General features: G+C 34.4%; 1 protein-coding gene across 1 annotated transcript; it reads left to right on the forward strand.

Moving 5' to 3' along the window:
• Nucleotides 1–19,280: 19,280 nt before the first annotated feature.
• Nucleotides 19,281–21,921, forward strand: LOC113306843 (acetylornithine aminotransferase, mitochondrial-like). Its single transcript, XM_026555755.1, has 3 exons — nucleotides 19,281–19,880; nucleotides 20,055–20,489; nucleotides 21,207–21,921. Exons 1-3 carry the CDS (start codon nucleotides 19,458–19,460, stop codon nucleotides 21,735–21,737), a joined length of 1,389 nt encoding a protein of 462 aa, XP_026411540.1. The 5' UTR covers nucleotides 19,281–19,457; the 3' UTR covers nucleotides 21,738–21,921.
• Nucleotides 21,922–27,769: the final 5,848 nt, after the last annotated feature.

Consider the following 27,769-nt stretch of genomic DNA (forward strand, 5'->3'; position numbering starts at 1 on the left):
CGATCAAGTGGCATTAGTATGAGATTTTCTCTCATTATGGAATTTTGAAAAACCAGAGTGTTCTTGATCTAGTATAGTATGAAAATATTTCTTTCTATTACCTCGAACCAACGAAGTATCTTGGGATATGCCAAAATTGCTTATGTAACTTTTAGCAATTCTATCAAGACAGTTTTTGCATCTTGTCTTATTTCTCCCTTTACCATTAGATGATTTAATAACATCGGAAGACATGTCATTCTTAAAATGGATAAATCACTAATGGAGGAGGAAGGAATAAGATTGACAACTAATGCAACATTAGATGTTTCCTCATCTTCAGAATCATATGACTCAGAGGACTCATCTAGAGTTACAGCCAATGCCTTGCTTCCAGTATATTTATTCAGCTTGGGACAGTCTTTAGAAATATGACCAAACCCTTTACACTTGAAGCACCGCGGCTGATATTAATCATCTTTTTCTTGATCCCTTTTTACAAGTACTCGATCATACGGTCGAGAAGATCGATAAGTATCCTTAACGAATCTCTTGTTTCTTTTATTCAAGAGATCTCGAAACTGTCTAGTAATGAATGATAATGATTTTTCAATTTCATCATCAGAATTTTCTGCAATCTCTTCATTTGAATCATTTGACTGTCTATTCCTTTCCATTTGAGCATTTGGAATTTTTGCCTTAAAAGTGATTCCTTTACTTTTAATAGACTGTGATTCGTGATCAAAGATCTTTAACTTACCAACGAATGTACTTCGTGTGAGAGTTTAAAGATCGTTTGCTTCTATGATTGCATGTTTCTTAGAATCGTATCTTGATGGAAACGATCTGAGAATCTTGCATACTATATCCTTTTAAGAAATATTCTTTCCTAACGAGAAAGAAGCATTAATTATCTCAGAGAGTTTAATGTGAAACTCCTCAAAGGTGTCGTTGTCATCCATTCGAAGGTTTTCCCACTCGGAAGTGAGAGTTTGAAGTCTAGCTTCTTTCTCAGAAGAGTTTCCTTCGAATACGATATGAAGATTATCCCAAGCTTCTTTCGAAGTTTGACATGTAGACACATGATGTTGTAAGTCACGGATTACATCATGAATAATAACATCCAAACTATCTGAATTCTGCTTCGCAAGAGCCTTTTCTTCGTTCGAAAACTCTGCTAAACGTTTAAGTTCGGTTTCTGAGTTTTTTCTCTTTGGAAGAGTATAACCATCAACGACTAACAGCCAAGTATTAAAGTCTCGTGATTGAAGAAAAGATCTCATAACAGATTTCCATCATAGATAGTTTTTTCCGTCAAATCTTGGCGGTACGTTAATTGAAGTCGATTCAAGAGAACTCGAGTTCATTCTTATAGGATGGATCGTACCAAACACAGATTGTTAGATCTTTTCGTGTTCGCCTGCTCTGATACCAATTGAAAAGGCGAGGGTACCCAAATATACCTCAAGCTAAAACTTTTCCTACCTATAAGTCCTTTATCCGAAAGTGATTGTTTATGGACTGAGTCGAGACAATACAACTAATCGGTTCACACTTCGTGCGATCGTCTATGGATACGAGATCGAGACAATACAACAACTAAGTATGTTACTTGATATAAAGGTTCGGACTTAACCAAGCACAATAGGATTGCTTATCAAGTAAATGGGAATTAACGTTTGTGTAATTTACTTTAGTTATAGTAAAACAATTATAATGCGGAAAATAAAAGTAAATGACATGGCAAGATTTTGTTAACGAGGAAACCAAAAATGCAGAAAAACCCCGGGACCTAGTCCAGAATTGAATACTCTCAGGATTAAGCCGCTACACAAAAATTACACCTAACTTCTTATAGTTGAGACCAAGTACCTAACTCTATAGTATACCTAGTTCCGTTTGTATTCCCACGCCTTTGACTTGTGAATAAGTCATGTACTTGGAACAATCCCTTTGGTTCGTATTCCAAACAGTAAAGAAACAAGAAATCTATTTGGTATCAACTCTATTCAACCAAGTGATATGAGTCAGACAAAGGCTCTTCCGTTTATCTCAACATAAACTCCTTCGTCGGGTCTAGATCTATCTTATGTTCAATCACCCAAAGGTAATCGGTTAAGATTAAGCCAACAACACCTTTAATCCGAAGAATCGTGTTGATGCCGATCTACTCAATTAATCAATCCAATCTACCACAAGGATAAACAGATTATTAATTGGATCCTCTTTTTCCAAACAAGTATTCTGCACACCAAAGATTATAAAACCCAAGTCAGATCTTCAATATCTTCTTTGTATTCAAATATTCTTGAATCTTCAATAAACACCTGCACACAATCACTTGAATCTCTTGTGATCAATCACGCACAGAACAGAGTCTGTTAACAATGGATTATCACAAGATCGTCTTTAGAACTAACAACAGTCTAAAGATCCATGTCGAAACTATGAACTAGTTTGAGTGAATCTTATATCAGAAGAGAAGATTCTCAAGAATAAACAAACTAGGTGCAATCAGATTTCAACCACCGTTAGTCAATCAAATCAATCGAAAACAAAGATAAACCGCAATTATCTAGTTTCCCACCAACGGGTCGTGCTAGAGCTTCTCAATCCCAAAGAAGACTTTAAAACGAACGGTCATAAGAGATTTCACCTAATTAGATTATTCTTCTCTCCGATAGGCGGCTACACCAGTAACAAAGACAAAATAGGAAGTCTGTTGTTACGAAGGATTAGTTTGCTAGAAAGGAAAATTTCGTGTATTTATAGAAAAGGAAGTTTGGACACCAAGGAATTTCCAAAACCAAAAGTATTGTCAAGATATTCATAAATGCACAGATTCGGTTTTCATAATTCTTGGAAATGCTCTGTCCAAAAATACAATCGAAATCTCTCGGAAAATCTAATTAGTAAATGCACATTACTAATTCCATAATTTCCCAACAAAGTTAAATTAATAACCTTAATTCAAAGATTCTGAACTTACTTATGTTTCGATCCTAGGATTCTCTTCCATTAGCCTTTAAGGAATATCTTTGAACAATTATAGAAATAAACATTCGCAACACGTGTTCAAAGTTTGTCGATATCTTTACTTTGTAAGTTCTCTTTCACACTTACAACCTTGAAACCGATTTGCCACACTTCCAAACAAGTTTATAATTGGTTCATCTGACTTTCAAGAACTATGTGATTGATCAAACCAACATTCAATCACAATCATGGGTTTACGGTTCTACCAAAACAAGTTTCGGTTCTACCTCCATGTGAGTACTACGCATAGTCACACTAGCTTCCCAAAGATTAGGTTGACTAGGTACTACGATCGGTTCCCCATATATATATGGTATTAAACTCATATGTGTTGCACATGTCCACAAAATCGGTTCCTCTTTCTGCTATAAACCTTGTTGCACCCCATACAAGGATCGGTTCCCTATTGCACTGCACCCATTAGGTTCGGTTCCCTTTCCCTCACAAGGATCGGTTCCCTACCCCCAACAAGGATCGGTTCCCTTTCCCCAACAAGGATCAGTTCCCTTTCCCCAAGGCACATACAATCCGATCATACTAGGTAATTACTTAAGATTGGTTTTACTAATAAAAGTTATACCAATACAAAAGTCAGGACTTTGTGAATAGTTCTATCAAGAACACAACAAGTTGTGAGCGGTTAAAATCTATCACACATATTGGTTGTTCATAAGATATGCAATGAATAACAAAACCAATAACTCCCGGCAATTTCCTTTTCGGTCCACAAACAAGTTTATGAACTTACTTCCTTAGAACACATGTAAACATTATTCCCTAGGATGAATCCTCACCTTATACCCATACATAATCACAATAGCATTCAAATGATTATGGCAATGTCTTATCTACAAAGTTTAATGGTTAAGCAATAAACTTCGTATTGTTTTCCTTAATACTATGTCTATCTAGAGTTCAAACATGCTTCACAGTTATGTTTTCAATATGCACGACTTGAAAGATACGTTAGGGAATGAAACAGTTCAAGTCAAACATCATTAACTTCAAGTGGAAGTATGATTGTTGTCGTTGTAGATCCTTGCTTCTTCACATCTTCAAGACTTCGCAATACTTGTAATGTCTTATATCCTAACTTTCAAGTTAACCCATACGAAGTTTAACTCTAATACATAATCAAGCGACTCTTAACATGAGTTTTGATTCACTAAAATATGACAACCAAACTTGACATACCAACGCTTGGTGGGTTCAACCGAGCAATGATCTAACAGTTCCACCTCGTGTGTCACATCAATACATCTCACTGAGTATAAATCATTTTCATTTTTTAACTGTATATGTCAATAGAAAATTCCAAAAGAAAAATAATCAATTGTATGATTTTGTATGGAATATTAAGTTCATGTTTTGCCGTAAACTTGAAATTATGTCAAGTAACCGCTAATTAATTTATCGTTTACTTGCAAAATATATATTGATAAGCCTTATTGTCTATAGAAATAACAATGATTTTTTTTATTAAGAACAACTTAAACAATCAGCTGTGAAATAAAAATGTTTTAAGAAAATTTGAATTGTGGAATAAAAAATGTAAAAGGATACAGTTGTAAAAGATATTTTGTAGTTCGCTCTCACGTAACTATTCCATCGTTTTCTTAATTTCTTGTTGACTTTTCAAGTCCTTTAATTCATAGTTGTTTTTCATGGAGATATGTGACTGAAAAACTAAAAAACACTAATATTTTTGAGTTTTAAGGCATCAATCCCTAAAAAAATAAGAAGGCGCCCAAAGGTACTTTTCTTTAATTTCTATCTGAAATTGGTCCATGCCATTCAAAACCGGACCCATCCATAACCGACTCCAAAAGATTCATAATTCGAGATTTAGGATTTAGATGTATGCCACAAAGTGTAAAAAAATGGGAAATAGAAAAGAATATATGAATATAGTCGATTTGGATTGAACAGGACATCATAACAGCGGCATCCAATCATTCTATACTGTAACAATTTTTTATCATTTTTTCCAGGACCATGTGAAAAACCATGCAAAGACCGTTTGTTTCGTAAATCACTTCTTAGAACAAATGGTGATCTTTTTTGGGCAGTGGTGATTAGGCCTGTCAATATTTGTCCGATATCCGGTATCCGTTTCCGAGTATTCGAGATCCTATAGGATTTTATCCGTTTTATCGGATATCGGATCGGATATTTTATCGGATATTTCTTCCTTAACATATCGGAAACGGATTAGACCCCATCCGAAATGTTAATATCCGATATCCGATAGTATAGGAACTTATTTATAATTTATCCTAATTTCGAGTCTAATATCGGATATTATCGGATAAATATCCCATAAGTGTCAATTATGAAAATGTTTTACAAGGGTTTTTAAGCATTTTTGTTATAACCGGATACTATCGGATATCCGACAGCTTAGCCTATCGGAATCGATATCTGATTTTGATATCCTATAGGATATTATCGGATATCGAATATCCGGTAGTGCTTAACATGTCGGATATCGGATTTCTAAATATCCGACGGATATTCTTCCATTGACAGGCCTAGTGGTGATCCGGTTGAATGCCACCCAAGTTAATGTGAAGAGTCCATTTCTGCACTATTTCTCATTAAGGTTCACTAAGGTGACATTTTTTCTGCTACCAAACGTGCCACCCAGGTTAAAGTTAGGTAAAATTATATTCATCCTAATTTTCTAAACAGGAGAGAATAATTCCCTGCGAACAAAAGATATTAAGGAAAAAAATTTAGGAGGACAACAGTCCTCCGGTGTAGCTACATCGTTGTGGCTATAGAGTCTTGTTTATTTATTTTATTTTAAAAAAATATCGATACCAAGATAAAAAAAAAAGTCAACTCTTTCTTTTCCACCTCCATATTGTAAAAAAAATGCCAAAGAAAAATCAAAATTACATCCCAGTCAAATAAAGCCTGCGACATCGAGTGGACAATAAACGTGTCATCATTTCCGCACCAAATGAAATGGTTCTTGATCAACAATATTAGTTCGTCGCTGCCTTTACGTCTACCCCATGAGCTCGTACATTAAAAATGTTCTTGGTGGTCCGGCCAGTAGCAAGGATCAAGAATTTAAGTGTTTTCAGCTGCGTTTAAAGATCAAATCATTATTGTCATTCATCTCTGTTTGTATCAACTTGCATTAGTCTCCTTCAACTCACCCTAAATTCCCAACAAAATCTCGCTGTAGACCCATTGTTAACTTTAATCCCAACAAGTATTTGAACATATATTTTACATTGTACACGAAAGACTTTATTAGCATTATCTACTGTCTCAGTTAGCATCTACTTTATTTCCGATCGGATACTTAGAGAATTAGCACAACCGACTGCATGTGCCTCAAGATATAATACCTGACGGTCCTGACCAAACACACTTCAGCATCCTACTAAAGCCAAGATTACAGACATTCATCTCATGCAAGGTGGACTCAAAAGCAAGCACCATGCCAACTATCTGAAGCAATTTCATGCACAGAGAATATATATTTTTTCATGATCTTTTGCAAATACAATTGCATTTCCAAGGAAAGGTAGTACATTGTTTCTCATTAAGCAATGGTTAAAGTAAGGATTGGTACAGTACTTTTTTTTTCTCATTTATGATGATTATAGAAGTACATTAACACTGTACATGAGGTTGGATCTGAAGTAACACTCTTTTTTTAAGAATCTGAATTTTTTTCCAGGAACACTTTATACCACAGTTTATAAAATGCGATGCATGAACCTTTGGTAATCCTTTATATTCAGGTATAAGAGTAAGAACAACGTTAGTTCGACGACAAGAAAAAGCCTAATTATGTTCAAACTTAATAACTAGGGGTGTCAACGGGTCCGGGTCCTCCCGGGTATCACTAGACCCGGATCCGGACCCTACTTATAACGGTCGGGTCCGGTTCCTAACGGTTCCGGGTCCGATTCCTAAACTTGTGGACCCAGAACCGGACCCGTATAAATACCCGGGTACCCGTCGGTTCCGGGTACCCATTGGGTCTTAATAAAACTATTTAAAAAACCTCAAAAACTTAATATATTTCTTTTTTTGGCTTGGATTTAAGTAATTTTTATAAAAATTTATTATTATTTCTTATTAATGTACTAAATAAAGGTTAAATGTAAGAGAAAAAATTTAAATGAGTAAAATATCAAAGCTAAAACTAGCAAAAATACTTGTAATTTTGCTAAAAACATGAATAAAAGAATGAATAAACGGGTACCCAATACCCGCGGGTACCCAACAGGTATTACCCGTTTGGACCCGTTTAAATTCGGGTCCAATCGGGTAATTACCCGCCGGGTCCTAAGTAGCTAATGGGTCCCAAATATACCTGATCCGGTTCCGGGTCCGGATAATGGGTACCCATTGACAGCCCTATTAATAACCAAGGAAAAAAATAAAGGATGTCACGAACATGACTCGTTTGTGTTTTACATTAAATTGTATTCATTTTAGAAACATAGTTAAAAATAAAATATCTAATATCCCAGATACAATCACAGACAAACCGGTGAATCAAAATGGAGATACACAAAGACTTGATCCTTCAAGTTACTCGATTCAAACTATAGGAAGGAACTATTTAATTTCTTGTCAAGTACACCGACTAACATGAAAAATAAGGAAAGAAATGGTAAAATTAGGAAAGAAATGAATTATACTTGCAACAGTGTAAAAGATATGTGCAAACAGGATAAATATTGGAGCAAAGCATAAACCCAAAATGTAACTTTTGGTCGCTGAAAAGTAGAACACTCGAGTGAGACTTAAAAACCGGAGCCTTCTTGTAAACCAAGAGATGAAAATCAGTACACAGATTCGTACATAATTAAAGAAAGAGAATAAAGAGACGTTTGGATTCGAAGATAATGCAAACGTAAATCAATCTCATAATAAATCTTCCAAATCATGTTCCACCTGAAATAAATAAATTGATATTAAATCTTTGAGTATTGTATAAATGAAAACTAAACAGATAAATATACTTTCAGAAAAAAACAACAAAAGAAATAAAATAAATTAGACAATTTCATTACCTCATCGCGTATTTGATATCTTGCACCCACAACCAAAGAAAACTCCATGAAAAATAAAAGAAAATTGAAAATTTTGTTACCACATAAATGTATTCTGGGAGGTCGAGGTCATCAATATCGGCCCGATAAAACCCAATCTTAGGAAAACCCACAGGTGCATGATTTCGCACTGTCACAAAAAAAAAAACAAAAAAAAGGAGGTATATGCGTGGATTTAGAATAAATAATGGATTTGGAATTAATACCATGAAGCTCCGAAAGAATTAATATTCTCCTCTTGTTTCACCCCGATGGTTAGACTTCCAAGGATACATGCAAAAGCAAAAAAAAAAAAAAAAAAACAGACAACAAATCTCAAATTATAAGAACCAGAAAAAAAAAAAAACCTATTAAAACCCTAAAAAAGAAAAGCAACAACCAAACAATGAGTTTTGGCTTTCGCTGACTTCTTTATATAGAGAGTCAAGTAACACAAAAATTCCTTTAAAATAGAAATAATATCAATCACGATCTTAAAAAGTTAAGTATAATATATCGGCATTCACTCCGTATTTTATTTTTGGATAGCCAATGTATATATTTGAGACAAAATGTTGTGCATATCCTCCACATATGGCAATAGAATTTTTCAATTTTTATCTATTTTTTAAAAAATAAGCGCAATTAATTAGTAACCATGAAATAAAGATTATAGAAATCGTCAATTAATTATTAAAGATTTTGTAACCATGAAATATGTAAATATTTTGTTTACATTTTCTTTGTTTTTTTAATTAATTATTAACCATGAAATAATATTTTTTAATAAGAAAAATATTATCTAAGGATTTTGTTTACATTTTCTTTATTTTTTTAATTATAGAAAAAAACAAATTAAGAAAAATAATTTTTGGAAATCATAGTTTCTTGAGTGCTTGTTTGTTTTCTATTAGCTCATTTTTTTGTTTTGTATTAGCTTTATTCAGATAATAATTTTTGTTCCAAATCATTCATACAGATTACTAACAAAAATCCAACTGATGTGCAGGATCACCAACAAAGGTTTGCGGAAAAGAGATTCATGACCGGGCTAATCAAGTTTTGCAGAATAGAGATTTATGACCGGGCTAATCAGGTTTTTTTTGAAATTTTATTTTTTTCTCGATTTAATTGATAGTTTGGGATGTAATTAGGAAGATTACATTTTTTTAAGAACTAGAAATAACCCGTGCCATAACGGCATGACATGAGGTTAACAGAGAGTTCTAATAAATATCTAGAGACAACTCGTGTCGTAACGGCACTGCTTTAATATGATATCTGACTGGTGTAAATTTTTTTTGCTAGACTTTAAATCGTGTTCCTTTGCAAGTATAGTTTTCTTTTTTTTTTAAGCGAAAATAATGTCTGTAAATACATTGTAAAATTATTCATATACATTATCCAAAAATGAACACAAAATCATTTAAGTAATAGTGTGTATGCATAACTCACTTATAAGTTTATGAATAAAAATAAATAAATAAATCTCATTTCCCATTAGATTCATCATGCCACCACTAAATCCAATTAATGCATATATGATATATTATGATTTCATTTAATGTTTGATGCAATAATTAAAGATTAATAAATTTGGATACATAATGAGAAGGATTTCAGAAATGACGACCGTCGGATGTCTTTCGCTGGGATGAGACTGGGATGGTCGGATGCAATGTTTGTCTCTCAAAATGTTATCCGACCGTCCAAGCTCAAAAACCCATTATGTTTTGATGCATCGAGACGGGGAGGGACAACACTAAATAAAAAATACATCTCCACGGGGCGTGGCGAAGCCCCGCACACACCAAATCAAAATAATGGGAGAAAAAAAAGCCCGATGTGTAGCACGGGAACTAATCTAGGATATGATCCATGCCGTGACGGCACATGATTTAATTTATTTTCGGTGTTGCCGAATGATTGTTTCTTATCGTATTTCGACATATGTCCTGTTAAATCTAACTCCAACATCATTACATTGTGTCATTTTTTCCTAGTGTTGTTAGAATTTACTTTTTTACATACGTACGGTAGACACGCTGCTCAAGACGTTGTTTTAATGATGATCTCTAATAAACAATCACCTATTTTGACTTAAATTTGTTCTTTTTTTAGTTGGTTGAAGCATACTTAAATTTGTTTTGAATGCATAATTTGAGACTAATAATTAACCAAAAACATATAAAGCTAATAAATAGCGAAATTCTGGAATTTTACTTAAATATTTGTAAAATATGGAAACATCAAAATTGAACGACAACAACTTTTACATGATTGCTACCCCATACTATTCCAATACCTTTACAAAGTTCTTTGAAACTTTGGAATATAAGTTCTAAAAATTGTATACAGAGAGAAAAAGAATATAAGAGATGATGCATATGCTGGTGTTCATGTTCCCAAAATCCAACATCCATACACACTTTTTCAAATTTTCCTATGCGTACAAAAATATAGGATTAACATCTAACTTACTTCAGAAATCAAAGAGAATACATGTATGCACACCATTTTGTACATAACCTTGAAAGGAACATTAATGCTTGATGACTACAGGAGGCCAAATTTAACCTATGTCTAACCAACTATTTAAGATAACCCATTTCATACTGAGAATGAATGCCGACAGCTGTATAAGTGGATTGTTGTTAGGAAAATCTTTCATCGATATCAACATGCCAACGATCAAACGGAAAAAATTATTTACAAAAGCATGAGTTCCAATAGTTCATCTGTATAATTTGAGAAAAATATTGGTTCCACATTATATTAAAAAGACATGAAATTTAATAGCTTATTTAAAAGAGTAGTTTGAAGTGAGACTGTTGCAACGACCAAATGCAAGAGAAAGTAATTTTTTAATACAAGATGGTAGTGTTGTTGGTGTTCCAAACTTTCTCCAGTTGCATACCTATATTCATTATGAGATAGTGTTACCAATTAACTTTTATAAGGAAATATTGTTCCTAAGGATTAAGGAAATTCTTCATCACTATCCTACAAGATTTATAATTTGTTACAATATTAAAATAAATTACTCAACATAATTGATCTCAAACGACTAATATATACGAAAGTGACACACTAACTCAACATGATCTTATCCCGATTGAATCATATGCACTTGATAATAAAAAAAGTGTAGGGAACTAAGTACAATATTGGAAAGAGATGTAAGAGTTAGTTTTAGTCTCATTAAATAACACGACATATGCCACCATCATTTTACCGTGAACATAAATCATCAAGAAACTGATTACCTATTTTATTCCCTGAAAAAATTGAATTTTTATTGAACCAACAGACGTTCGGCATGCACCACAATCCCAATTCATAATCTATGTTGCTATTGGACACTACCAGCATATTTTTCATAAAATATTTTCTATCTTTTCCTTGATATCGGTATAATTATAAGGTAACACACTAATAACACAAAATCCGACTTTCAGTTATCCTGTAAAAACTGAATATAGAAACTGTTGATAATTGATAATATCTTATTTCGAAGTACATGGATAAAGAGTTAAAAGAGCCAAATGATATGAGAAAACTTACAATTCTACAACCTCCTTGTTCATGTCAACATCTGTAGACCTTCTGTCAAAACATTCACATAATTGATAATTTACATTTGCTCCTACCTCTGTGGTGTTATACCGAAGCTGCTACACTTCTCCCACTCACTTCCCCCATTAGGTGTCATGGTTCTTAGCCCTTGATACCTAGATTGAAATTAACAGGGGGTCTCATTATTATTGGATTTAACCAATAGATGCTTGAAAATTATTTTTCCCCAATTAATTTTATTTTAGATTATTAAGTTCTGTTTGAATTTGATTTTGTGCATCCCACTTCCTCTTCACAAGAATTATAAAGGTTGATTATTTTTCAAGTTCTATATGTTATTCTTAATCCTGTAAATTTATTTTTTGGTATGATTTCCAAGTCTCACTTGAAGTGTTAATACGTGAGCACTACCAGTTGAATTAGCTTTTAGTTCATCGTACTTCTTTTTGTGTTTATAGCAATCTTGCCGGCTTTAGCTAACCTAAAGTTTTTCACCTTCTGTAGACCTCGAATATGGGCAAATGGAAGTTGATTCTACGAACCAAATACCGAAAAATAGACATTTTCTGTATTCAACTGCACAATTTATTTTAAGGTATTATATAGTAATGTGAATAATCATAGAGGAGATCCATTCATTGATTAGGTTCTTTGATTTTCTTAATTTGATTTAACAAAAAAGAAGTTTCAAACATTTATAAATTAGTCTTACTTTGTTGTCCTTTGTTTACTTTGGCACTCTTGGTTTTACAATCTTTGGTCCATTTTTGTTGTATTGATAAGTTGGAGTTTTTTGGCTGTTTTTCATTTATTGTATTTGTTGTTCTGGTGTGTATGTGATGATTTTAGTGATTTTCTTACTTGAGTTAGATCTCTTAGAAGTCTAATTAAATTCTTAATTTTAAGTTAGTTTATAAAATATTTTAAAATCTTTCCTTTGCATTTAACTGTATTATCATTTTAATTTTTTAAATTTGCAGGTTCACCGAAACTTTTTCGGAAATGAAATACCACTTAAAGCAAGGAAGAAGGGACACAGGTTGGTTTTCTCTGTCAAGGTAAATACCAGTTTTTGATCGTACATTGAGGTTTAGTAAAAATCTTTTTGTTATGTATTTCAGATGAATTTAGCACTGCTAGAGTCCATTGTAGCAATGTTCACGAAGTATAATATATGATATCGTTATTATTAACATGTTATTTAGGGGGTTTGCACAAGGTCAGATTCGTTTGCCCGATATATATAAGGTAGGGTGAAAGGTTATTTGCGTTTATGTACTGTTGGTCTCACTGCAAGCTACTTTTAGACCCTTAATACCAATTGAGCTCGGATAAAGTATAAAAATTCGGTATTTTTTCCGAGGGACCTACTATATGTTCAGTTCGTACAATTCTCAATAAGTTTTAAGCTCAGTTTTGTATAACACCGAAAATGATATACATCCTCTGCTCCCTTCCCCCACTTCTTTTCCCCGCCTTTGTATCAAGCATCTATTGGTTAAATCCAATAATAATGAGACCCCCTGTTAATCTCAATCCAGGGATCAAGGGCTAAGAACCATGACACGTAATGGGGGAAGGGAGTGGGGGAAGTGAGTGGGGGAAGTGTAGCAGCTTCGGTATAACACCACAGAGGCATGAGCAAATGTAAATTATCAATTATGTGAATGTTTTGACAGAAGGTCTACAGATGTTGACATGAACAAGGAGGTTGTAGAATTGTAAGTTTTCTCATATCATTTGGCTCTTTTAACTTCGAAATAAGATATTACCAATTATCAACAGTCTCTATATTTCAATTTTTACAGGATAACAGAAAGTCAGAGTTTGTGTTATTAGTGTGTTACCTTATAATCATATCGACATCGGTCTGTGAAATCTGTTTGTTGGGAATTTTTTGAACAAGGAAAAGCTAGAAAATATTTTATGAAAAATATGTTGGTAGTGTCCAATAGCAACATAGATTAAAATAATTGGTGCAGTTGAATATAGAAAATGTCTATTTTTTGGTATTTGGTTCGTAGAATCAACTTCCATTTGCCCATATTTGAGGTCTACAGAAGGTGAAAAATTTTAGGTTAGCTAAAGCTGGCAAGATTGCTATAAACACAAAAAGAAGTACGATGAACTAAAAGCTAATTCAACTGGTAGTGCTTACGTATTCAAGTGAGACTTGGAAATCATACCAAAAAGTAAATTTACAGGATTAAGAATGACATATAGAACTTGAAAAATAATCAACCTTTATAATTCTTGTGAAGAGGAAGTGGGATGCACAAAATCAAATTCAAACAGAAGTTAATAATCTAAAATAAAATTAATTGGGGAAAAATAAAAACATTCACCATACAAATTTAAAAATGAAATTCTAATTCAAAGAGCAGAGAGAAATACAAACATTAAGTTGAAAACGCTGCAGCTACTGCGCTTTAATACCATTTGATGAATCTAATGAGCGCTAGTCTAATATTTACACAAATTAACCCTAAAACCACAAAATAAAAATCAAAAATCTGAAACATTTCTCAATAAACCAGATTTAAAAACACCAATTGGATGAAAATAAATTTTGATGAAAATTAATAAACTATAAAAAAGTATAAACTATAAGAGAACAAATATAATAACTAATCGTCTTTTCAATATGCAGTGGATGATAATGAGATCTTCTTTGGTAGAAATATATTACACATTGGAGAAATTGAAATATTACGGGCATAATAATATCTTTTAATTTATTTATTTTTGATGAAAAAAAAGACGATGAAGAAGATGAAACAGCATAATCATTTTTTCTTGAAGCATGAATTAAGAGGGAGTTTAATTTATAATAAAAGAAACGGTTTCACATTGAATGTGAAGAATAACTCCAAATAAATGACACTGGGAAGGTGAATTGGAGACTGAAATGTGGCTCGATCTGAACCCTTGGAAATGTAGATTTAAAATCTTAAAATCAGTGTCTCAATCTCAACCCTTCTTTATATGCTAAAAATGTAAAATATATGACTCGATCTGAACCGTCCTTTATATGTCCGAAATATAGATAACCGTCCATATGGAAAACACCATTGTCCCTTATAATATAGATGTAAACGGATACAATCGATAGTTGGGGATGTAATTAAGAAAATAACATTTTTTATGTATGTAAACGGACACTTGACACTTGATGGTCATTCGATTTATTTTCTCATCACGTGATGATCATTCAGTTTATTTGTTTGATTATCATGAAGGAATCGTGATTTGATATATTACTGGCATTATTATTGACATGTTAGGAGTTTTTCAATATTTTGTTATGCAAGGCAAGAAGAAGATTTTTCAAGATTTAGTTATTTTATTTTTAGAAAAATAATATTTCTTTAGTTAAAATTCAATATTTTATTACTAAAAAAAATGGTGGGGCGAGAATCAACCAGAAGTGAGAATTCAGAATTAACGTGGAGCTCCGGTGAATGAGAACGCTCTAAAAAACTCTGTTATTATATAGAGAATTGGTTGACAGATAATAATGGATGTATTCCCATATTACCACATGGGAAGCCGACCACAAGACCATTGGAGAAGCTCTTAGACCATCTCCAAGGAGGATGGAACTGAATGCTCTTCAAATATGAGGTGGCAACAAGTTTAGTTGACTTGTAAAATATCATGAATCAAATTTTATGCTTTGTTATTTTCAGACTTGGCAAGTCAAATATGGAACTCAATTTTTTTCTTCTTTCTTGGAAATTCAAGATTTTGGTTCTATCATGAAAGTTTGTTTATTTTGCCTTTAACTCGGGATTTTGTCTTTTTTTTCTTTTCGTTTTAGTTTCATTGTGCTTGCAGATTTTTTCTTCGTTTTGGTTTCATTATGTTGCAGAGAGATATTGTGTCGATTTATATATATATATATATGAACTATCCTACAAATGTTTACTCGCATTTTCATTCTATTATTCAGGAAGAACTCAAATTGGAAAGGTTTTCCATAGCTCTAGAAGTAGTATAATTAGATTGTTCGGTAGTTTATAAATAATATCTTTGTAACTAATGTTAGTAATTTATATTATTTCGATTTGTACAGTTTAGTGATTTCCAATCCGTATAAATATTTTTAATCATTCATGCGAACAATAAGTCAAGGGAGAAGGCATACAAGACAAATTCATACACCAGAGTATTAGACCATGTATCTAATTTTGTTAATGATATAGGTTGACCTCCAATCACATTTAGAGTTGGATTTCGAGGTTCCAAGATTTATATTCTAAAGAGACGTACTCTAAAAATGTCAAGTCCCCAATTGACAGGTGTGGTTTTGGCAGTATATTTACAATTGACTTGCTACAGAGACCAAAAAAATTGTTGGAGGCATGGTTGGGCGATGGTAGTTGAGTCGAGCATAAGGTATCTGCTTAGACAGATTAATGAAAAGACGTTGAGTCTTGATGGATTGTGATATATCATTTTACCGGTTGAGGTAATAATGGTGTTTGATAACTTGAATCGACGAGCGTCCAATGAGATTTATCGATCAAGGACTTGTTGGTAGGAGGTGCTGTTGAGAACTCTGCGTCATTAGTTATCGAATGATGAAGAAAGATTATGAAGGTCGACTGACGAACCAAATTTTGATTGATAAACCATAATAGCTGGATCAGTGGAATTCTCGAATGTTGTTGAATCAACATGAGGAATATTGCTCGGTCGAGCAATTAAATATTGATAATTGAATCAATATTGCTAGAAGTGAGTTCTGGACCCAGTTGATCGTGTATTTTGCTAATTTAAGCAATTTAGTGTTGATAGATGAGCAACACAAATATTGCTAGTTTAAACAAATATTGCTCGTTTAAGCAAATATTGCTCGTTTAAGAAAATATTGCTCTTGGTAGCGGTACCAAATAAAATATTAATTAAAAATGATGGTAGCTGGACGAACATTGTATAATTAGTTAGAATGTTGATCGCTGGATCAACATAAAAATATTAATGTTTGAATTTGTTCATAATTATGCTTTGCAGAGCATTTGGTTTGATACCCTAATTTTGATTGATTCTTAATCAATCGATGATTTACTGAAAATAAACCATGAGGAAGATAGGAACCGACTACATGAGATTATGGGACAAACATGTAGCTCCCAGATGCTCGAATGCGCATGTACCAAAGTCATTTGTAGACCAGTTGGTGAAAGGATAATTAAATGCTCGTTTAATCATTAAAATAATAGTGCTCGTCTGAGCATTAGGTGATAAAACCTAATTGTGGAAAGAAGAGGACCAACTAAGGGGTATGGAACCAACCCTTGGTGGTTGTGGGTCCCGATGATGGCCGATCAGTCAAATTCCAAGTTGTTTGGAAAGAGTTTGAACCCAATACAAATTGCAGAAGATTAATCAGGTCAAAATATCAAAAGAGGTGAAAACCGACCCTTGCAAGCCAAAGGGCCGACCTTGGCCGATCAAGGTGGCATGCCCGTGTCACCATGTTGTTCGTGGCTTTTTTATGAGAATTTTGATATATTCTGGTGTGGGTTCGAGAAATATTTTGGATTTTCAGAAGAGTTTGATCTTGACTGAGATTCTCGATTTTGCTTGAATGAGCAAGTAGAACTTTGCTCGTGCGACCAATATTTTAAGAATATATTAAAATAATGATATTTTAATATCTGTCTTGAGAAGCCTGGACGGTCACATTACCATTTTACCTTTTTTGGTTTTTTGGAAGTTTGAGAAAAATTTAACTACTCACTGCAATATCATACCACTCAAAATTTAGAGCAAAACCATCAGCCACAACATCATAAGAGCAAAAACAAAGAACATAAGCGTCATTTGTAACCATCGTATTAAGTTACCTCGTAAGTCTGATTACTTGGGAAAATCGCATCATGTGAATATTCTGACATGTTTGCTCGCGTTTGGACGCCATATATAATCTAGCGCCCATATGTAATGCATGTTGACGGGTGTACGTAAACTGCATGAGTACTGCTCCCCAAGATTCCTCATCATGCAGATGATCAGTGAGAAGCGGACAGAGTATAAAGCACCCCCTAGGATGTGACACCATGTGCACTCAACATAAAACCAGTGCATATCAGTGAGTAACTGGTGAATCTGTGTCACAAAATGGAATTGTGGGAAGGTTACCAATAAAAGCCTCATTGATTGGCTCTTAATGAGACAACAATATCAACAGACACTGCACGCAACATAAAAGCAATGCACATCAGTGAGTAACCTCAGCTGCAGAAAAGACTTTTATGTCTAGGAATAAAGATATACTTGATGGTCAGTCCTTGGGTCGGTAAAAAGATTAAAAGCATGGGATCTATGAATCTGACTGGTGAATCTTCTATCTAGTGGATGAGCACCAATATAGTAATCGAACTTCAAGACTTCCCTCCCCTATATGCCCAAGCTGTCATCATAAGCTTCTCCCATGATTTTCCAGGGATATTATGTATAAACATAACAATCAAAACTGTAAAGAAAAATCCCCAACTTCAATCCACAAATCCAGAAAGTTTTGGTGTGAAAAGTTCTCAAATCCGAAACCCTAACAGAATAGCATCCCAACTTTTTAGTGATGCATTCATGTGGAAAAATAAACCAAAACCTCGGGAAGTAGAAAAGGCTAAATAGACTACCTCAAGAAGAAGACAATGGTGAGCATCAATTCAATTTTGCATAGCTTTGCATGCTGCAGTATTAAAGCCTCTATATAGATTACCAATTTTACACTTTTTTTTCCTAATGTAATCACGGTTTCTGAATATGGCAGGTTTACCACTTTGGAATCGAAATATTAACGAATTCCAAATTGGATTTGGTTTTGAAGTCTATCCCTTAAGAGTTTAGAACGCGGCAAGGAAGAGTTTCCATTTTTTTCCCTAATTGTTTTTAGTCAATCATATGTCGCCAAGTGTCCTCACCAAAACACTCGTTTCACAAAACTCAAAAAAGACCTATTTCGGCCAGTAGGAAGCGAAGGTTCCCTTACCATTCAACATGAGAGCTTTACTTATTTAGGCCTTTAAGTTTTTAGATTTCGCAATTATTTTTCTCACTCTCTCACTTGCCTTAAACAAGCATAAAAATTTGATTTCTCCGTGATTGTTACGACTTTGAATAAGAACTTTGTGCAGCAATATTTATTCAAAGTTTTACAAAGATCAATTAGTCCTCCATGGCTATCTTTTCATCCGCATTTTGCTCAATTTGGATATCCCCGTAAAGTAATTTTCAGTGTTTCTTTTGGTTTTAGCTTTCTTTTTCTTGCACCAAATGTTGTTATACATCATTTTCGTGCTCACTCTATCTATGCTTCGTAAGTTTGTGTCCGAATGAGATGCTGGGCCTGGTTGTAAAAGTAACAAAAAAGTATTTTGGACTATTCACCACTTGATCAGTTGAGCGCATGTGTTTGGCTTAGGAATTAAAACTACTTCCTAAGCACAGTTTCAAAAGTATTCTCCACTTCCTAGATTGAACTCAACGACAACATAACCAAAAAGTTTTCAGAATCTAATCACCTTTCAAACCCTGTAACTACCAAACAACCCCTAACAACTAATAAACACGTGGGAAATTCTAGGTAGGAAAGGAAATTTCTGAAAATTCTCTCTCGCTCACTCTCTTTTTACATCCCAAGCTTGAAACCTATCCCATATTTCCTTCATTGTCCGTAGTATTCTCATAGAACTCGGGAGATCTTACAATCGAATTCATTATTTTCAATCAATTTGTAGATTGAGAGTTAATCGATTCGGTGATTTGGGATTTCAGGATATTTTTTTTTTGAAGATGAGTTGTTTGAATAGTTTGATCAGTGGCTATGTTTCTCCGATTGGAGATCATTCTCGCTTGTTTAATCTCGGAAAAGGAAGATATCCTATTCGATTTCAGAATTTTCATAAAGTTTGTGCATCTCTTAGTGTCGAACCATTGACATCTACAAATGCGACTAAGCTAGGGTTTGGGAGTAGTAAAGAGCTTATGGCAGCAGAAGCAAATCTTCTTGTTGGAACTTATAATAGAGCTGCAGTTGTGATTGCCAGTGGAAAGGGATGTACATTATATGATGTTGAAGGGAAAGAGTATTTGGATATGGCCTCAGGTATTGCAGTCAATGCACTTGGGCATGGTGATGAAGATTGGGTGAATGCAGTCACTCAGAAGGCTAATATTCTTACTCATGTCAGTAATGTCTATTACTCAGTGCCTCAGGTAAACATTCATTTGATGCATAAATATATTTTTTTTGTTCTGTGCATCACATATTACATTTGATTTTAAGTGATATGGGTTTCAGCTTATAAAAGTTCTAGCAAGCTTGATTTTTATCTTCATATTCAATTTTATGTTCAATGTTTGCTCAAGTGTAGTACTGTGTCGATGCAGTTGGAACTTGCAAAGCGTCTAGTGGATGGTTCTTTCGCTGATCGTGTTTTCTTTTCAAACTCTGGAACTGAAGCAAATGAAGCAGCTATTAAATTTGCGAGGAAATATCAATGGTTTTCAAACCCTGATGAGAAACAGCCAGCTACGGAGTTTATTTCATTTACTAATTGTTTCCATGGGAGGACAATGGGTGCTCTTGCTCTGACTAGTAAAGAACAGTACAGGTTGCCATTTGAACCTGTTATGCCTGGAGTTAGTTTCTTAGAGTATGGTAATATAGAGGCTGCAAAAGAAGCAATTGTACGGGGAAAAACGGCGGCAGTCTTTGTGGAACCTATCCAGGGAGAAGGAGGCATATACAGCGGAACAAAAGAATTTTTGCAGTCACTGCGTGATGCATGTGATGCTGCTGGAGCTCTCCTGGTATTCGATGAGGTACATCATCTATCTTTTTCATTACCTGTTGCTGGCTTTTTCCTTCTTCTCCCACTAGATTCATCTATACACATAGCTGTTTACCGTCTTCTGTTTTATTCAAAAGTTAAAATCTGCGGTATGCTTGGTTCACCTTGGTCCTTATCTACCACAGAATTTTGCCCCAAATCTAGTCTTGGTGCGGTAGTCACTCAGGTCTTAGTTAAAGCTTCTAAGTAAGAAATTTTGTAATCAGATTGACATGGTTAGAGCAGATAGGAGGAAAGATCTTCGACTTTCAAGGCTAAATGCTCTGATTCTTGGTGCGATAGTCACTTAGGTCTTAGTTAAATGTTCAGATTGACATGGTTAGAGCAGACAGGAGAAAAGATCTTAGATTCTTAGGGCGAAATGGGGAATTTGAGGTGGTGGTAGTATCTATAGGTTTTTTCATCAGGTTAAGTAGCTCTGATTATTACTTTTCTTACTCAACATGGCTCTCTTTTTATTTTATTAGGATCTTAAAGCTCCTACTCCTACAACTACTATTTGTTTGATTGCAACTTCATGGCTGATAACCTAAATCTTGTTATATTAGTTTTGGAAATTTTCTCTGTTCTCAGTAACTAGTCTCGCTATCTTCCCTTACACGCCGATCATGTGTAGTTTTACTTCAAATTCTCTTGTAGAGTATATTTGTCTTCAATTCTGAATCTAATTACATTTCTGGTTTCTTAGGTTCAATGTGGATTAGGTCGAACTGGGTATCTTTGGGCACATGAAATATATGGTGTTTTCCCAGACATAATGACACTGGCCAAGCCTCTAGCTGGAGGTCTTCCTATTGGTGCTGTCTTGATGACAAACAAAGTTGCTTCTGCTATCAATTATGGTGATCATGGAAGTACCTTTGCTGGATCCCCACTTGTCTGCAATGCAGCTGTGGCAGTGTTTGATAAAGTCACAAAACCTGGGTTCTTAGCCAGTGTCACCAAGAAAGGGGAATATTTAAAAGAATTGTTATTGCAGAAATTGGGAGGAAACAAACATGTTAAAGAAATACGCGGAACAGGACTTATTATTGGGGTTGAGTTGGATGTGTCTGCCTCTCCTCTTGTTGATGCTTGCCGTAATTCTGGCCTTCTAATTCTAACTGCAGGGAAAGGAAATGTGGTAAGAATCGTCCCTCCTTTGGTTATATCTGAGCAAGAATTAGAACTTGGGGTCAACATCATGTCGAAGTGTATGTCTTCACTTGATGAAAGTTAGTGGATGTAACATGCTTTATGCAAATTATTCAAATTAGGGTGGATTGTACTCTTGAAAATTTTCTCGAAAACTGTTATAGAGTTTGTAAGCTTATAGTCATCGTCTTGCTAAAATCATTTATGTACTCGGAAAGTGAACAAGGTTATATAATGAAAGATTAAAATTACTGGTTTTCTGTTGTGCAGCATGTGCTTTATTTTTGTGATATGGTAACAATACTTGTGTAGCACTAGCTGCACTACTGCCTAACTAATGCTCTGCCATCATGGCCATGAATCCCATGCTTGATTTACTTCACACTTGCCAGCAGATACAACTGCCCACCAATTGGTTAGCAACCAATTGACATTACCCATGGTTCTAAATTTTTTCTAATATCTATTTTACTCTTAGCTAAATGGGTATATTGGTGACACCTATCCCATGCCACTGTAATTTGAAGAAAATACCGCATTCATCAACACATTCTCTGGAGTACAAAGCCCAGCAACTCGGAACTAAACGTTAATTCCTACTTATAAGTACATTTCAACTCCCCTATGTTGTCAAAGGCAAGCTGCCTACCCTAGGCGCACGAGTCGTCGAGTAATTTGTTTTCTTCTTTCTGGGAGCCTAGGCGCTAGGCAACATAGCAACTCCCCATGTTCTCAGTTCTCGACTCCCTGTTGTGTTCGGTAATGTTTGGTTTTGCAAACTGCCTTTAATTATTTATTTTTACAGTTTAACAGGCTAGCAACTTACTTCTACAAATATTTACTTGCTTAATTAGCGGATTATGAAGTACAACCCGTAATCCAATAATTAATATATAAGAGATTGTAATTGACCATTCTTAAAACAAGTGCATCACGTGATACACACTAGGATCCATACACCCATGTAAATTAAATTAACTTTTGAGCTACCACGAAGAAGCAAGTTGGTATTTATTTTTGATCGATACAAGCAAGTCGGTATTCATTCGAGACTAGTTAAACTTACTTAATTACAAGTTGATGTACGATAATGATTAATGTATTTTTACTGGAAATGGTTTTGCTAATATTCTGTGTGCGCCATATTGCTGATCTTGCCGAAGTATACGGAGCCTAACTCAGCTCCGGTACTATAAACAGAGGGTTGAATTGGCTATTAATCTTCACCCCAAGTTTATCAAAGTAATCATCCACATATCTAGCATTAGCAAATCCTTAAATCATTCGTCTCCAGTTCATTCATCCATCATAATGGCCGCTGCTAAGACTTCATTGGTTTTCTTTATCTTTGCCTTAATCGCTATTTCTGCAAACTTGCGTGAGTATATATACCTTCCTTGATTTTCTTATAGGTAGTTTTTTGTCGTTTCCATTTCTTGTGTTTATCATGGCTGTTGCTTTCATTTTATCGATCGTAAAGTACTGTATTGCACCACGTGATATATACTAATGTTTCTCTATATGCATGTGTACATATGAATATGCAGAGATGGCATCAGCAGTTGGTGTCCAATGCGCTACTGAATTGTCCTTGAATCTGAACATACTCAATGGATGCACATCGGATGCACAGTGTGTTACTTACTGTAACGATGCCTGTCTAATAAATTAGGGTATCGAGGGATCATTGATCAAGGAAAACGAAATCAAATAAGACAATGATTAAAGTGGTTCAGCACTAACGCCTACATCCACTGACAGAACCCCGTAGGGTGAATGATATTTTTGATCTTCAGTGTGATTACTGAGATGATTTTACATTTACATGTTGATCCTATTTATAGAGATGATAGGATCAGTAAACACAAGATAACATCTTAACTATCTTATCTTTGACTAGGAAAATTCAGCTTACCTAAGTTTAACAACTAGCTACAAACTAGCTTATGAAGACTTTGTCTTCTTCACTATCTTCTATTCACTCAACTTCCTTTGAATACGTCTTCTATCTTCTAATACTGTCTTGCCAAGCTTCAGGTCAATGCCTCGGCTTCTGCTTGTGTTGCTGGGCTCCTGCAACTCCTAGTTAAAAGTTGTTCTTGTTGTTGTGCCTCAATCTAGAGAACTAGGATATAAGTGGCTTGTAACCTGCACACATATAGTCTAGATAGCTAGTCTATGTGCTGTTAGCTAGGGTTGCAAATGCTACTGCAGCTAAAGGAATGAAATTAGAACTTAAATAAAATAGCTATATACACAAGCTACTAGTTAGGAGTAAGCTCTGTCATCGACCATATATTCATGCATTTTCATCTTATTTTCACTTGAGATGATCTTATTTGTAATTTAATGGCTCGAGTATAATGAATTACTATTATTTATGAGAAAACACTAATGAAGGTAATTTGATGGTTCGATTAAAGAAGAGTCTAAAGAGTTTATTGAACCAAAATGAGAACACTACATGATCTGTTTATAGACAATTCAACAAATAACATTTCTGTTATGAGAGTAACAAATAACAACTGTAATAACAAATAAGTAGAAATTTACATTTCTCTCATTACATCTATCCTTACACTTTCTTCAGTAATCGAGTTCTTTGCAAAATGATTAGTCAGGGAGGCCTAGGTCTTAAAGAGGCACATAAAATGAATAAAACCATCATTTCTAAACTGGCTTGTAGATTAATAACCCAATCAAAAGCAGTGTGGTGCTCCATTTTACGGGATAAATTAATATTTCCGTAATACCTCTGTTTTCCATGTTAAAAAATATTACAGCGATTCATGGATAAAGAAATGCATTTTACGGTGTTTCACTTATTCATAAATATAGTTGTTGGGAGGTATGTGACAGCAGTACGATCAATGTCTGGTATGATAATTGGATTCCATGCATTACAGATTATCTAGTAACATATTGTGGAAATGGACAAAACTCTATAACACTTGTTTTCGAGCTTATAAACTCGAAAACAAAGAAGTGGAACTCAGAAAAGTTAGAATTTCCCCAAAATATTTCTAATATGATTCTAGGAATTAGAATTTTTACTAATAAGGATGGCATGCTACATAAAAATAGGTTGAGATGGATGTTGACTACAAATGGGGAATTCACTGTGAAATCATTGTATGGGAAATTGCTTAATCCAAATGAGATCATAATCCAATTGATAACAACTCACAGGTTGCTAATAAATTCTGGAAGGCTTTCGGGAACTTGAAAGTTTCTCAAAGAATCAAAAAAATTGTATAGAAATGTTTGCATGATACATTATACCAGATAGGAAGAAACCAGGACAATACATAAATGATGTAGAATTGAAGTGTATTTTCTGCAATAACCCTTGTGAATCCATTAAACATCTGAAAATGCGGGGGTCTAACAACCACATCCAACAATTCGTTTGGAAATCTGAGAGGAATCATTCCAATATACTTTCTAGAGAATCAACTAGACAGTCAGACTCAATCTAGAGAAAAGTTTAATATCTCTAACTCTTAATTCAATCCGCAATCAACAAATAGAAATCCGCGAGCCCGGTTGAATAAGAGGAGTTACTTGAACGGTACCAAAGACCAATGTTCAAGTATCAATCAATGTAAATCAACAACCAAAGGTTGGATATTCTAATTGATTGACCTTAACGCACAACCTATGATATTTCAATTATATAACAAAATATAATGCGAAAAAGAAATAACACAGACACCAGAATTTTGTTAACGAGGAAACCGGAAATGCAGGAAAAACCCTGGGACCTAGTCCAGATTGAACACCATACTGTATTAAGCCTCTACAGACTCTAGCCTACTACCAATTAACTTCAGACTGGACTGTAGTTGAACCCTAATCAATCTCACATTGATTCAAGGTACAGTTGCGTTCCTTATGTCTCTGATCCCAGGCAGCAGGATACTACGCACTTGATTCCCTTAGTTGATCTCACCCACAACCAAGAGTTGCTACGATCCAAAGCCGAAGACTCGATAAACAAATTTGTCTCACACAGAAAAGACTATAGATTGAATAAATCTGTCTCCGCAAAAATACCCAAGAGTTTTTGTTCCGTCTTTTGATAAATCAAGGTGAACAGGAACCAATTGATAAACCAGACTTATAATCCCGAAGAACAACCTAGTATTATCAATCACCTCACAATAATCTTAATCGACTATAGAAACAAGATATTGTGGAATCACAATCGATGAGACAAAGATGTTTGTGATTACTTTTATCTTGCCTATCGGAGAAATTAATCTCGAGTCAATTATTTCAATTGTACTCAATACGATAGAATCGGGCAAGATCAGAACACGCAACTAAAAAGAAAATAGTTGGGTTTGGCTTCACAATCCCAATGAAGTCTTTGAAGTCGTTAACCTACAGGGTCTCGATAGAAACCTAAGGTTAAAGGAGAATCGATTCTAGTTGTGCAACTAGTAACACACAGGAGGTGTGAGGATTAGATTTCCCAGTTTCTAGAGTTCTCCTTTATACACTTTTCAAATCAGGGTTTGCAATCCAAGTTACCTTGGTACCAAACCATTCAATATTCACCGTTAGATGAAAAACCTGATTCAACCAAGCTAATATCTTTCAACCGTTAGATCGAACTTAGCTTGTTACACACAAATGAAATGTACCCTCATTTAGGTTTATGTAACCGTACCCAAACGTGTACACCATGTTGGTTCACAAATAGTGAACCGAGGTTAGCCAAATGATTACTCTCATGTCAACCTTATTCATCTTAACCATAACTAGTTCAAATGACTCAAATGAAACTCGTTAAAGAGTTACTCAACTGCTATATTCTCATAGAATTATACAAGAACACAATTGAAGCAAAATCGTTTTGATTCACTCGAATCAATCATGAACATTATATCCACGGTTTGTAAAGATTGCATTCCTTATTATATAAATATTTATGTTCATGTTTAAAACCGATTTTAGAACTTTAACCTTCAAGTATGCAAACAGGTACACATACTTGAAATACCCGGACTAAGATTGAGTTATGCCAGTATGCAAATGGGCACGCGAACTTCAAATCCCAGCAGAAATTCTCGGACATGAACCTGTACGCCAGTATGCAAATGGGTACGCATACTTAAGTTCCCGGATTTCTCAAACCAACATGTACGCAAACGGGTGCGCATACTATGGTTCCCGGACATGGATTACATATGTGCAAGAGTGCACTACATGACATATCCAATAATGGTTAAGTTTTATAAACTCTTATTTCAATCATTAAAACTTTCTTAGAGGATGACAATAGCCGTTTTCACACACTATTAGCATCAAAGTAATTTTCAAGTTATTGAAATAATTATTACGAAACATTCCAAGACAACACAAAATGATTGTATCACACAAACCATGTAAGATGTTACTCGAAAATTTTCACATGATATAAGATGAACTTGGTTGAAGCGAAAGCTTGCCAACACATATTTCGAGAAATATGTAAGCGAGATAAACTCAGCTCGAAATCTCAAAGGTGTATACAGAAAACTATATCGCAATATGACTTATGTCTATATAGGAGATAGAGTAGAAATAGACTTTCCAAGTGATAGATGAGTTTAAGTCTCCACATACCTTTTGTCGATGAAGTTCCACAAGCTCCCCTTAGTAGTTCTTCATCTTCAAATGATGAACGCCAAGAAAACTAAGCTCAACTACACAATCTATGTCCTAGTCCGAGACATCTATAAATAGGCTAGAAATCAAGACTTATAGTTTGATCACTGACATTGACAAACATGCTTGAGATAGCAACACATTTCGACTGATTAGTGCTCTAACAACATCTGTTATTTGAATGCAATTATGCAAAATCTGTATGGATGATTTTTCCCGCTGCTGGTATGAACTTCAATATCCACTTTGATTCTCCTTTTCTTGGTATATATTCTGATTGGATAGCAGGATCATGTGATGTTTCAGTTATTGAGGTAATGTCGACGAAGTGTTGGATTATTTGGAAGGAAAGATGTTTGAGGATCTTCCAAAATAAATATAACGCTAGTTTACAGACCTCCTTGGTTATTCAACAACATCCAAACTACTGGTCTCTACCTATAAATACTCCACAAAACTTAG

This window comes from Papaver somniferum, chromosome 8, assembly GCF_003573695.1.
Source record: "Papaver somniferum cultivar HN1 chromosome 8, ASM357369v1, whole genome shotgun sequence".
Classification (NCBI taxonomy): Eukaryota; Viridiplantae; Streptophyta; class Magnoliopsida; order Ranunculales; family Papaveraceae; genus Papaver; species Papaver somniferum.